The 12,722-nt window shown below is 40.9% G+C and overlaps 1 protein-coding gene across 1 annotated transcript in view; it reads left to right on the forward strand.

Annotated features, from left to right (window-relative positions):
• Positions 1-12,262, forward strand: part of kcnj3a (potassium inwardly rectifying channel subfamily J member 3a) — a 34,995-nt gene extending 22,733 nt beyond the window's left edge. The window contains exon 3 of the mRNA XM_083776558.1: positions 10,430-12,262. Within this exon, the coding sequence (XP_083632684.1) occupies positions 10,430-11,013 (584 nt within the window). The 3' untranslated portion in view covers positions 11,014-12,262. The remainder of the gene's footprint in view (positions 1-10,429) is intronic.
• The last annotated feature ends 460 nt before the right edge of the window (positions 12,263-12,722 follow it).

Here is a 12,722-nt window from a genome sequence, read left to right on the forward strand (position 1 = left end):
TACTTTAATTATCCATCATATTTAAAACAGTAATTAGTTACATATAACGCTAGATACCCTCTTGAACAACGTTATTTTCCCGTACCCACAACATCTAATGAAATTGGGAGACATGCTTTTCAGTTTAAAGGTACATCTGATTGGAACAACTTGTTACATCATTTAACATTTTCAAGGCTGAAACCCATTTGTACTTGTTTCTGATTTGATTTTTTCTTTAATGTTTGGGGAGAGGTGTGTACTTTAATGCTTGATTATTCTTTTTATCTTTTTTATTTTATTATTATTATCACTATTATTAGTATTTTGTAAGGTGTTTCAGTGCAGTTGCTACTGGTCTTGATGTAGTGTTTTTAGTGGATTGGAGAGCCTCTATATGTTTCTATATGTTTTGTTGATGTTGTAAGTGTATTGTTGTGTGTTGATATGTTTGATGTATTGTGTTGTCTATGTACTACAGTACTGTATTCATTGTGTTCTGTTGTGTTGTGTCTTGTGTGTTGACATGTTTGATGTATTGTGTTGTCTATGTACTACAGTACTGTATTCATTGTGTTGTGTTGTGTGTTGACATGTTTGATGTATTGTTTTGTCTATGTACTGTATTCATTGTGTTGTACCCCCTCTAAAAGGAGATGATGCATCTCAAGGGAATATCCTTTAAATAAAATGTCAATGTATATTAGACCACGTACATCATTCCCACCTGCGTTACATTGATCCCGCAGCTCTGTAGCTGAACATGGGGAAGGGGAGCACTTGATTGCCTTACAAACCCAGGCCGTGCTGGCGTCTAAGCACCGCTCCCGTTCTTATGACTGTGAATGTGTGGCTCCGGGCAGCCTTGTAAAGACTTCAAGTGCCTCCTATTCTCCCGTCACAGAGACTGGCCGAGTAAAAACAAGGAAGTGTGGCTCGCTCTGGTGGGCGCGAAGTGTAGCTACTTTTGTGAATTACGAATAGTTTTATGAGGTTAATATTGCTATATGTATGACCACTCGAGGTCTCAAGTTACCAGGTATTTTATAATGTCTGAGAGGGTCGGTAGATACTCTGCTTCACGTCGTGTGTCACTATACGCCTCTCAGCCAATATAAAATATACCCGGCGGTAACCTGAGACCTCTTGTCGCTTTAATATTGCTTTAATTGCGACCGAATGTCGCACTTAGCTATGAAATCTTGTGTTTTTTGTCACTTAAAATCCCCATACATGGGGAAAGCCCCCATATACTGTATTGTGCCCAGGTCTCGTGACATCACTGACATCATCAGGGATGATAGTAAGTCAGGGATCATATCAAGGTAAATGCGACCTGCTGTCGCAATTAAGCCCATATGGAGATCCCTGATGTCATCAATATTAGTATATGGATATATGTCAGACCTGTTCTGACATTCCATATGTTGATCCTTCCCCATCCATCCTTCCTCTTCGATGTCTCCCTTTTGACTGATACTGTACCTGTCCATTTAAACTCTAGACAGGTCCTCCCCAAAGTTATTTGTGCAGCCACGCCCGGCAGCCGGCGAAAACTAGAGTTCTCAACTCTAGTTTTCAGCCCGAAAATGAAGGCCCGAGGATGCAAGGGTCCATGTGGTTACTCTCTTCTGAGGCACATTGCTACACATGCTCGTCAAACCCTCTTCTATGGCTTTCTGCTCAGCACTGTTGATCTCGCTCCGCACAGCCCTTTAATATTTTACATCACAGATCGTAAATGCAGACAAATGAGAATCCTTTCTTTGTGCATCGCGGAACTAGGAGCCACAGAATTATCTGCCACTTAATTTTTGTTCCCGCCATTTAGGAAACATCGTCATTTAAGCCATCTGTGATTGTGCTGCCAGGCATTTTGTTGACAGTGGCGGGTTGTCTGACAATGGGATAAAATGGTGAATCGGGGATGGCGTTGTGTCGTCAGGATATATTCACCATCCAGATTCTTATTTCTGCCTGCATTTTGCTCATACATAACTTGTGTTGTTGCTACAGCTCTGATAGACTGTCAGGGGACTTTGCTGACAGCGCTGCACTGGTGAGTGAGGCTGCATGGGGGAGTTTGTGTGCGTTTGTGTGTGCTGGTGTATGGGAGGCTTGTGGTTGTTTGTGTTGCTGAGTGAAAAAGAAGATCAGCCAGACAGTGAGAGAGGGAGAGAGCAGCGAGAGAAAGACACGACTAAAAAGAGAGTGGGAGTATATTTGGTGACGTTATCTCAAAATGGAAGTCAGGAGAAAGACTCCTTTCTTTGACTTTTATTATGAGACTTCATTCAAAGAATAATTATCATTGTTTTCTCAAAGATGACAGTTTTAAATGTAATTTTCTGTGCAGTGCCTCTCTAGCTCCAGGTTAGGTGGCTGTACTGTAGCTTATACATTTGTATAATAGAACCTTTTTCATTAAAAAAACATTTTAAACAATTCTTTAGATGGACTGACAAAAACCTACAAAGGTTTTATAGTCTGACTCGTGAAGACCCCGACTGTCACAATCAGTTTGATGAGCTAACATAATCTTGTGTTTGGACATTATTCTCGCACACTTTCTTCCCTTTCAATTTACAAATATTTTTTTGCCAGCATCTTCTACAAGTGACTGTGTGTATAGTATGTCTGTCTGTCTCCATGCAGCATGAACACCTGCAACTGAATCCAACACAAACCTGCAACTCATTACAACACAAACGGCAAAAAGTGGCACACACGTAGTACGGCACTTAAAAAGCAAATGTACGCCTTTGCACGGCAAGGCAAAGTGTGAATACACATGCACGCACGACACACCACTCATGGACAGACACAGTGCACACGCACACATGATGCACACGATACAGGTAGAAGCAGCCTGCTGTTTCAAACTTTAACACCTGGGTGTGATTTACTACTACAGTAGTAGGCCTTTGAGTCCAAATGAAATAGATACATCTGTTTATGCTGCAGTAGGCTTTTTTCCCGATCACAACTATGAGTGTACAAATGGAACCAAATGGACCCTGAGCTCCACTCCCCACTCTCAATTTATGAATATTCAATGAACACCTGGCAAACGTAGTCTAATCAAATCTCACTGGAACAAATGGTGCTTGAGACTTGGTTGGGGATGAAAGAGGCTGAGGTGATGACACAGAGACAAACATATATTCTATCCAGATGTTAAGTATTTATTTAGCGACCATCTGTTTTGGCAACTAGGACTGGCGCTTGGGACTGCTTCCGACCTATTCCAAACAATTTCACGATGTGAACCTGTGTTTATAACAGCTAAACATGACAAACAGAACATTAATCAACATTAGATTGTGACATCCTATTCTGTCGAAGGGGAGAGGGAGGGAGATTGAACGAATCAATTAAGTTACGTTGTGCTTCTCAGGCTCTCCTGGAGAGCCTTGGAGATGGCCATGACGTTATGCTGCGGTGCCAGTCGCACTGTGCCACCAGCACGGCGGTGGCTCAGGGGTAGAGTGGCTGGATGGTAACCGCAAGGTTGCCAGCTCGAACTTGGCTCCCCCAGAGTTACTGTCGAAGTGTCCTTGAGCAAGACTCTGAACCCCTAATTGCTCCCGATGTGCTAGTTGGTGCCTTGCATGGTTTCCGCTGCCATCGGTGTATGAATGTGTGTGTGAATGGGTGAATGTAATGCACAATCTCTGTAAAGCACCTTGGATAAAGGCGCTATATAAATGCATCATTTACCAACATTGTAATGAGCCTTCCCTGATGTAGACATGCAATGTTGACATTACAGTGGCGGATATGCATAAATGTGCATGGTGAACAAATTCATATTTTCCTCATTACAGTACAGTACAGTATGTACTATTTTGCCTGCATGGAACCGATCCGCTATCTCGTGTAGCACTAGCCAGTACATACATAAGAGTAAAACTTTCAACTTGAACTATTGCAGCAGCATATAATAGTAATAACAGTAACATGTAAACAGTGTATATCGTATATACAGCAAAGTATATACAGTACAACTGTTAGTACAACTAACAGTTACTGTATGTTACTTATATAATCAGGGCTGTCAAACTGTTTTCTCATTCCCATACAGTATGAGATTCATATTTCCATTCACACAAAAAGAGAAAACTTATTTTGTGTGAACGGAAATATGAATCTCCCTCGTTCTTACACCATTGTCCAATGTGATTTGAGCCACTGCCTAGGTAGTGAACCGTGCAGCCTGTCTGGCAATAACTGACTCTTCCCCCCATCCAGATAAGACCACGCACAGTTTCTCTTTCCATCACGTTTGGATCTATCCAATAACAGAGCGACGACTAGTGATGAGTGGGTGGAATTATAGGACGTACTAATTAATACATTATGTAACTAAATCAATTTACACATTTTGACAGAATGTGGCTGATGACTAACACTATAGACCTTTGTCTTATTCTTTGTGGACCTTTAAGTTTTGTATTTGTATTTGAGTACCCCCTGCTCTAGTTCATATATAGCTGAATGAAATAAACATTTAGTTTCCTAAGTGAACCTAACGATCTACAGGTGCTCAAAAGTTCGGCTCTTTTGTAATTTGTATTTATTATAAAAGGTATGACGGTTCCGTACACAATTTAATTGGGTGTAGCTTAGATGGTTTGTTGGGTTTTGTGGTGTAGCCTAGTAGTTGCATCAATGTTTCTTTTGTTTTTTTTGTTTTTTTTCTCGCAAGTGGAATATTTTTTTTAGATGACATCTAAATTTAGATGTTATCTAGTACTTTGTTTAGGCACAATTAGTAGCATAGGGTCTTGTTTGATTTATGACTGCCATCTCTTTCTTCCCCTTTATTCAGAGAATGTAGAAAATAATATATAAAAGGCACAAAGAAGAGAAAAAAAGTTTTCTTGTGATGGGTTGTTCTTTTTCATTAGACCCACCTTTTTAATCCACCAGCTGTATTGATTGCACTGTTGTGTCAAACTGCAAACCCATCAATTGTGCAGCCTCCAAACTAGAAGCCTATGTGTGTCAAGTTCTGTCAACCCCAGATCTATAGCAGAACATATGACCTTACTGAGCCAGGGTGGAAACAGATATGATCCTCAGCATTTTATATCCTGGATAAGCTTCTTTTTGCCAACTTGGTCTGTGAATACCACTTGGCACTATCAAGAAATACTGGCAAGCTGCCTCCCAGTTTACAGTTCTTTTCTTTTCCAGCCACCAAAGAATCCATTTTATCTTAGTTGTCAGTCCACGGACTCAGGTGCTGTCTCACTTTGTTACGTTAGACGACAAAAGCGGCCAGCTCTGTGTTATCAAGGGAAAGTACATTTATTTAGAGTCCTGAGCCGAGATGGATTCTGGGTTTCTGAATCCTGGGAGATCATTCTCTTGGGGATGTAAGCACCTTATTTCACTGTGTGTGTGCATGCTGTGAATGTGTGCAGCACTGTCATCTAAAAAAATGCCTTTAACCACTTAAACCCCAGAGTCCGCTTTAGCAAAGCTTTAGCTGAAAATAGGAGATAGACCTGCTCACCACTCGTTATGTTGTGGTGACGAGTTGTGATCCGCTATTTTCAGCGAAAGCTTTCTCCACAATTACAGAAAACAATTTAGTAGATGATGATCCCGGGACGCTCAACCATAATGGAGTTTAAGTGGTGAAAGCTCCATATACAGTATGTACAGTATTTGATCACACTGACAACTGACTGAATCTGCCTGATTGTTGAGAAAAGGTGTTGCTGAGGTAGCAAAAACTATCTGCATATTGGAGGGAGACAGTAGAGCGCGCTGCATCTGTTTTACACTCAAATTTCCCGTTCAAGTCAATGGGTAATATTTATGCAATTTATATCAATTAAACTATACAATATATGTCACATTCCGTGACCTGTTCTGCATTTTGCATGCGTTTCTTGATTTTTAGTTATTTAGTGTTTTACTTTACTGCACAACAGTTACCGGCATGACGACACGCATCGCAAACTACCGCGGGGACCCCCGTGCCGAACTCCGCGGGGACACCCCTTCTCCACAGCCCCCCACGCAGACTATCGCGGACCCCCGCTCTGACCTCCGCGGGGACCCCCACGCCGACCTCCGCAGGGGTCCACGGTATTCTGCGCGGAGGTCTGCGGGTAAGGGGGGTCCCCGCGGAGGTCAGAGTGGGGGTCTGCGATAGTCATGTTATGGTTTAAACCTTTAAGGGAAGATGGTCAGCTTATTTCAGACCTCGCTGCGTGACAGCCTAATTGATCTGACCTGACCTATAGGCTACTTCTGCACAGCTGGAATGATGCAATTAATTACTTGAGAGCAGTGTATCCAATAATATAGGCTATGCACATTGTAAACTGATTAAATCGTAACACGTAATTGTATTTTTTCACATGAGATTTGAGCCTTGTAGATGAAAATGTAGGCTACTCAGTTTTGGTTATTTTATACACTCTTTACCAAGATATATTAATATGTCTGAGGAGAATGTAATGTCCCTATGCTGTGCTGTGGAAATCGCTTGGTGACACTTGGTGGTGAAAACGCTATTTTTGTGCTCGGACACAGCCAGCCAGGGACCCAGGGACACAGCCAGGCAGCCATGCAGGGACACACATAGCTGTCTATAGGAGTGGTTGCACCACTCAAAAAAAGGGCAACCACACTACAAAGTGTGACAATTACTATAGTCTGGTTGTCCTGTTAGGGCAACCATACTAATAACACATGCAGAAGGCTCGCAATGCATTTTGAGCTTTCGGTGCATGACACTGTCATACAACTTATCAATATGGCTTTAATATCGCAGTGAGTGCTGGCTTGCTAGCTTTTCTCTACCAACCTGAGCTTGTAGATGAGATGAGACAGTAACAGGAACTGACTCATCTGCTACAGCAACATAATATCCTCTAGCCTCGCCTAATATTCATTGCCTAAGTTATTGCCTTCATCCTATTTCTTGTAAATGTTTCTTATATCAATATACTAATGCCAGATGATGACAAGCTCTTTAAAAGGTGCGCTGCCCTTTCTCTCACTCGCTCAGTTCATCCACACAAAATGCATAGGTGCAGTGCCAAGTCTGAGATCTGCTATTTGAATGACAAATACATAGACGGGAACGTAGCCTATGGGAGTATAGTTTTTGATCAACAATGCATTATTGGAATGACAGATGAATACCCCTGGAACTCAAAATCCAGGGTTATTCATAAGAGTCGGACACCCACCCCTGATGACACCCAAGGTGTTCAAGTGTGCATCATGGGGACAGTGTACACAGCAGCACATGGTAACCAAGCTACCATAGCTGCCAAGACAAAATCCACTATGTGAGTGATGAGCCAGGGGGAGAACATCACTCTGTGCTTTATTAAAGATGACATCTATAATATGAGCTCAGGCCTTTCCTGATGAAAAGTTACCAAAATATATTATTCCAACAGAAGAATGGCACTTTGAACAGGGCTTGTGTTGTAAAAGGTCATGATTGTGCAGACAATCTAAGACACTTCACCAATAGGGCCTAGAAGGCCTGATGGATGGTCTTGTATTGAGTGATAAAACACTGGAATGATTTTGTACTGGGGGACAATTGTTCTCCGTTTCCTCTGACTGAACGATATGCAAATGGTTGTTTTCTGCTTAGACAAATATTAGGTGTTTTTGTCGAGCCATGTCGTGGGGAACATTGCTATGTTCTCAAGGCGGGGGGGGGGGGGGGGGGTGGCGGCTTTGGGTACGATTTGATTTCATGTCGATTTTGATAGCATTACATCAATTTACTAGAGCTCCCAGCGTAATATTAATATTAGAAGAAGTGACATTAACCTTCTATGCACTGTGTTGCTGCTCAGCCTTTTACAATTGTGGCACACAACACACATTTAATAATACAGCACAATCCGAGAAGTCTGGCAACTGATTAGTGGCGGTAACAACATCATTAAAAGACCAAAAAGTGGTTTCATTATACACTCACTATAAGATCATGATGTTAATCATGTTACTAAACAAATTATTTTGTGACCGGTGTTACAAACTTGTTTTCTATTTACACACATTCAGTCATTTAATCCCTCAACTGACTTCTTTACGGCTTCAGAGTTCCCCATTAGCTCCTCCAGCCTTACTCGCTGCGACACTGTTCCATATACCTAAAGCACTTAGGATTCTGAAGTGATCATGCAGAAGTAATACTTTGAATAACCCAACCACATTTCATGTCACAGCCTCATGCACATCTGTGATTGTGTACAGAGCAGTTATTGGTGAATTATTTCATGACCTTGGGAATTGGGTGGAAACACAGATGCCTATAATTTCCACAAAGACAAACACATCAACGCAACGTGTGAATCAGAATCAATCTTTATTGTCACATCACATTACAAGTAACACGGGTGACATTCTTGGTTGTGCAGGCGCATCATTGCAGTTAAAAGAGAGAAAAACAAAGTGTGTAGTACATGACTAATCTACATGATACAATACTGTATGTATGCATATACAAATAAATGCCTCAACATGAGTTCCCCCCCAGCTTTTTATCAGCCCTTACTCTGGGCTAAAATAAGTTTGTCATTTACTGTGCTCAGTTGATAAACTAAGGTATAATTCAAGTACATTGTTTTAGATGCCTACAGAATTATGAGGTGTTTTGAGGGTAACTATTCACTTCTTGAAAATCATATAATTTTTTTTTAAAGGGCTTTGTTCTTTTCTTTAGACGAATATATGAATAAGAGTGACAAGTAGCAAGTGGATTAGTGATAATCATTCCATAACTTGGTGTGAAACAACTTAATGTTGCTGCTCATTAATTCAAATCTCACAATTTCACTAATTGTATTAATTTGTTTATGGGGATGTGAGGGGATTGTTAAGCATGCAGTGCTATTCCATCACCCTTGTTTTTGAATATTTCTGCCAAATATACACCATAATGTGGGACAATCACAAGCATGCACAAACACATTCTTTTACAACTGGACAAATGACTGGAAGATAGTAAATAGATCATCTTAATTAGGTTTTGTGCTTTTGTTTAGTAGTCTTGAAAGCATGCAATTAAGGGCTTTCAGCAAGTACTTTCGAACTCGCCTCAGCTTAGAAACAGCTGAGAAATTCCGGAGAACATAGGCTTCATGTGTAAATGTTGGTGCTTTGGATTAAATCTATCTTTGTTGTTTAAGAAAGCATTCACTTTCCTAGGAAATATTAGTGTGAGCTTAATCTCCTACCCTACTACTGTATCTGCAGTCAGCACCCCTGTGATTTGCCTCCTCAGTAATTTAACTATTATAATCTTTTATCTGCTGTAGTGACTAACCATGGTTAAGGTGTGGACTGAATTGCTAAGTAGCTGGATTTTGGATGCGTACGGTGCTGTACATTTAAAGCTATATGAAATATCTTGGGCATTTTAAACAGAGCCTTTGCCTCAATATTGAAAGGGATCTGTCATTTATGTTCATCAAATGACACAAATAGGTGTTTTCTATGGCTGCTTGATTCAGTCCCTTGAGTAATGATCAGTAAGTGCAACAGTTCTGTATGCATAAATAGAAATATGACACTTGAAACAAATGTATACAGCAGTGACAGCACACAGTCAAGGAAATACATAATTTAAGTATACACACTGCATTAAAATAGCTGAATGCCCCCATTCAACTACTTTAATGCAGTGTGTAGTTCAAATTATGTATTGTATACATGGCAAATGATTAAGCAGCACATTTGCTTCTTCAGAATGTCTGGAACTTACTCATAATTGTCATTTTTGCTCTCGGAAAATCAATTAAGCATTTTATATAAGCAGCTGCCTCGGTAATACTACTCGGTAAGTACTAATTTATTGATGTAGTTTTGTTTGCAGTTTGTTTAGTCAAAAGATCACACCTGTGTGAAGTGAGGGGCGCTCTTATCATTGTACATCATCATGACGAAAAATAGACTATTTGCTCAGAATTCTCCATTCATTGTCAATGGGAATTTAATGTTTGTGTATCACAAAGTTTGTGGACACACACCAAAAGCTGGATATAGGAGGGGCTAGCGCCCATCAAAAATAGGAACACCCATTGTTGAAGCTAAGGGCACCAGGCCATGGATGTAATTGAATCAGGCCTGTCTCATTTTTGTGTTTTTAATGATTTAAGTGAAGATAGACAGTGAAGAGGGAGAGAGAGAGACAGGGAGAGACACACACACGTAGCAAAGGTCATCAGGAACGGGACTCGAACCTGCAACACATTAAAGCCTAGGTGCCTGGACCAAGTAGGCCAACGGTCCGAGCCAGGCCAAAACAACGTCTTACTTCTTGTGCACCCTAACCCTAACCCTAACCCTTACTTCTTCTGCACTCACAAGACATTCATTTGCCACAGTTAATTTGCAGTAAACAATTCATCCGTTCAAGTAAAATTTCTTCTGTGCATTGTTTGTGTGTGTCTTTTGACAGGGATGACATGCCAAGCCAGGACATCTTACACTGAGGACGAGGTTCTGTGGGGTCACCGCTTCTACCCCGTCATCTCCTTAGAGGAGGGCTTCTTCAAGGTGGACTACTCACAATTCCATGCCACGTTCGAGGTGCCCACGCCGCCAAACAGTGTTAAAGAACACGAGGAGGCATTGCTCCTCTCCTCCCCCCTCATGGCTCCGTCCCTGTGCAACAGCTCCCTGGACTGCCTGGAGACCTTGGAGGACAACGAGAGTACCACCAAGCTCCCCACTAAGCTGCAGAAAATGCACGGGGGCCGCGAAGGTATGCCCAAGAAGCTGCTGAGGATGAGCTCCACCACCTCGGAGATGACATACAGTTTCGGAGACCTGCCCATGAAGCTGCAACGTATCAGCTCGGTGCCCGGGGTCTCCGACGACAAGCAGGCCGGCAAGGCCTCCAGGATCTGCACGGAGCCCATGAGCAAGTCAGTGGCAGACTTACCTCCCAAGCTGCAGCGAATGGCGGGGGGTGGAGGGGGCAGAATGGATGGACACCTGCCACCTAAACTCAGAAAGATGAATTCCGATCGCTTCACGTAAAACAGGCTGAATATTTTATCTCACCCCAAAACCCTTGTACCATTCCCAATTTATTAATGGACAATATTCTTTTATCAAAAGAAATGTAGAATATAAATAATGTGCACATACACCTTATATAAAGTAGGGTGATGGAATACAGCACACATGTTCCTGGATGTAAGCGTACATGCTATGATGAGAGACCTGATTTCTGGCAGGATGTACAACTAGCACAATCTGACATGTAAGAAAACACCTAGCGCATGTAGAACAGAGTTTCACTAATTTCTGGCATGACATTTATTGATATATTATTTTACAAAGATTATTTCTATAGTGAATTTTACTGACAGTGAACAGTTGCACAAAGCCATATGGTTTATGATGCTGAAAACCTACATTACATGGTTCTAATTTGGTGGCGAAGGGCACATACGTTTGTTTTGAGTTGATTGCTTTGGTTGTTTAATGTAAAATTGTGGCAATGTTATGTTGATTGCATGCTACTCTTATTGAATTAGCTAGACAAAGGTAATAGACAAAGATGTTTAGCCTTAACTATATTACCTTGTTTCCATTTCCATGTTTGTTCACAGCTGTATTTCTTTGGTATTTCATGTATAGAATATTTTACCATGTGAGATTTTAAGAGATTATTAGTTGTTTGAGCATATGCTGCTGGATGATGCATTTTATATTGGCATTATTCATGTGGCATATTGGAAATGGGCACAATATTGAGCAGCTTTCACTCACTTAAAGTAGCACTTAAGTTGAAAACATCAATACCTGGGCCTGCCTTATTATAAGCACAAAACAATCCTTAGCTATTTAACATTCCATAGGTATTTTGTCAATACTTTACTAGTTACTACAGCTGCTCTTCACTCAACTTGACTTACAGTAGGCTTACAGTACATGGTCACTATACTACAAAAAGGATCATCGATACTTACATTTTATTGTGTTGAAATTTCAACTTAAGTGTTACTGTAATCATAGATTTAGAGGTGGGGCTATAATATTAGGAGTAGTCACCACATTTGGCTTAACCACTTAAACCCTATATACTACAAACTGCTTTTAGATCTGTCCCATGTGATGTTAACTAATTATAACATGCCCAGAACAGGGACGCTAGGGTTCATGTGGTTAAGAGTTCATATTCTCCCTCCAATGTAATGAAAGCAATAATGTTATGACTATAATCTTTATATAGCCACAGGGTCTATCACAGCCCCCTATTAATTGTTTTCCGAATTCATGCCATGAAATCTGGTTTCTCTTTAAAGGCATCAGACATTGTATGATACTCGACCTCTTCAGGAATAAAGATCTAAGAGAAATATTTAACATCTTGCTACTTTTACTAAATGTAATGCATGCCCCCACAACTCTTATGAATGTTAAAATGGAACGAATAAGCCTAATAATAGACATAGGGCACTGTCAAAATGATGAAATGACCAACATACAGCCCCCTGACCGATATGAGGAATTGAGGTGATTTCTCCATTTATTGTCTAGGGCTCAGCATATACTATTCACTGAAATAAAATACAATTTTGAGTGATTACAATCACCATTTCCTTAACAAGTATTTTCTGATGGAAACCCATGAATTCCAATATCGCGGTGCCCTTACGTATGTACTGTACAAAGCACATGTGCAGATACTCTCCAGCAGTTGTGATGGTGTGTGTGTGTGTGTGTGTGTGTGTGCGTGT

This window comes from Protomyctophum parallelum (genome assembly GCF_964188405.1).
Source record: "Protomyctophum parallelum genome assembly, chromosome: 11".
In the NCBI taxonomy this organism is placed as follows: domain Eukaryota; kingdom Metazoa; phylum Chordata; class Actinopteri; order Myctophiformes; family Myctophidae; genus Protomyctophum; species Protomyctophum parallelum.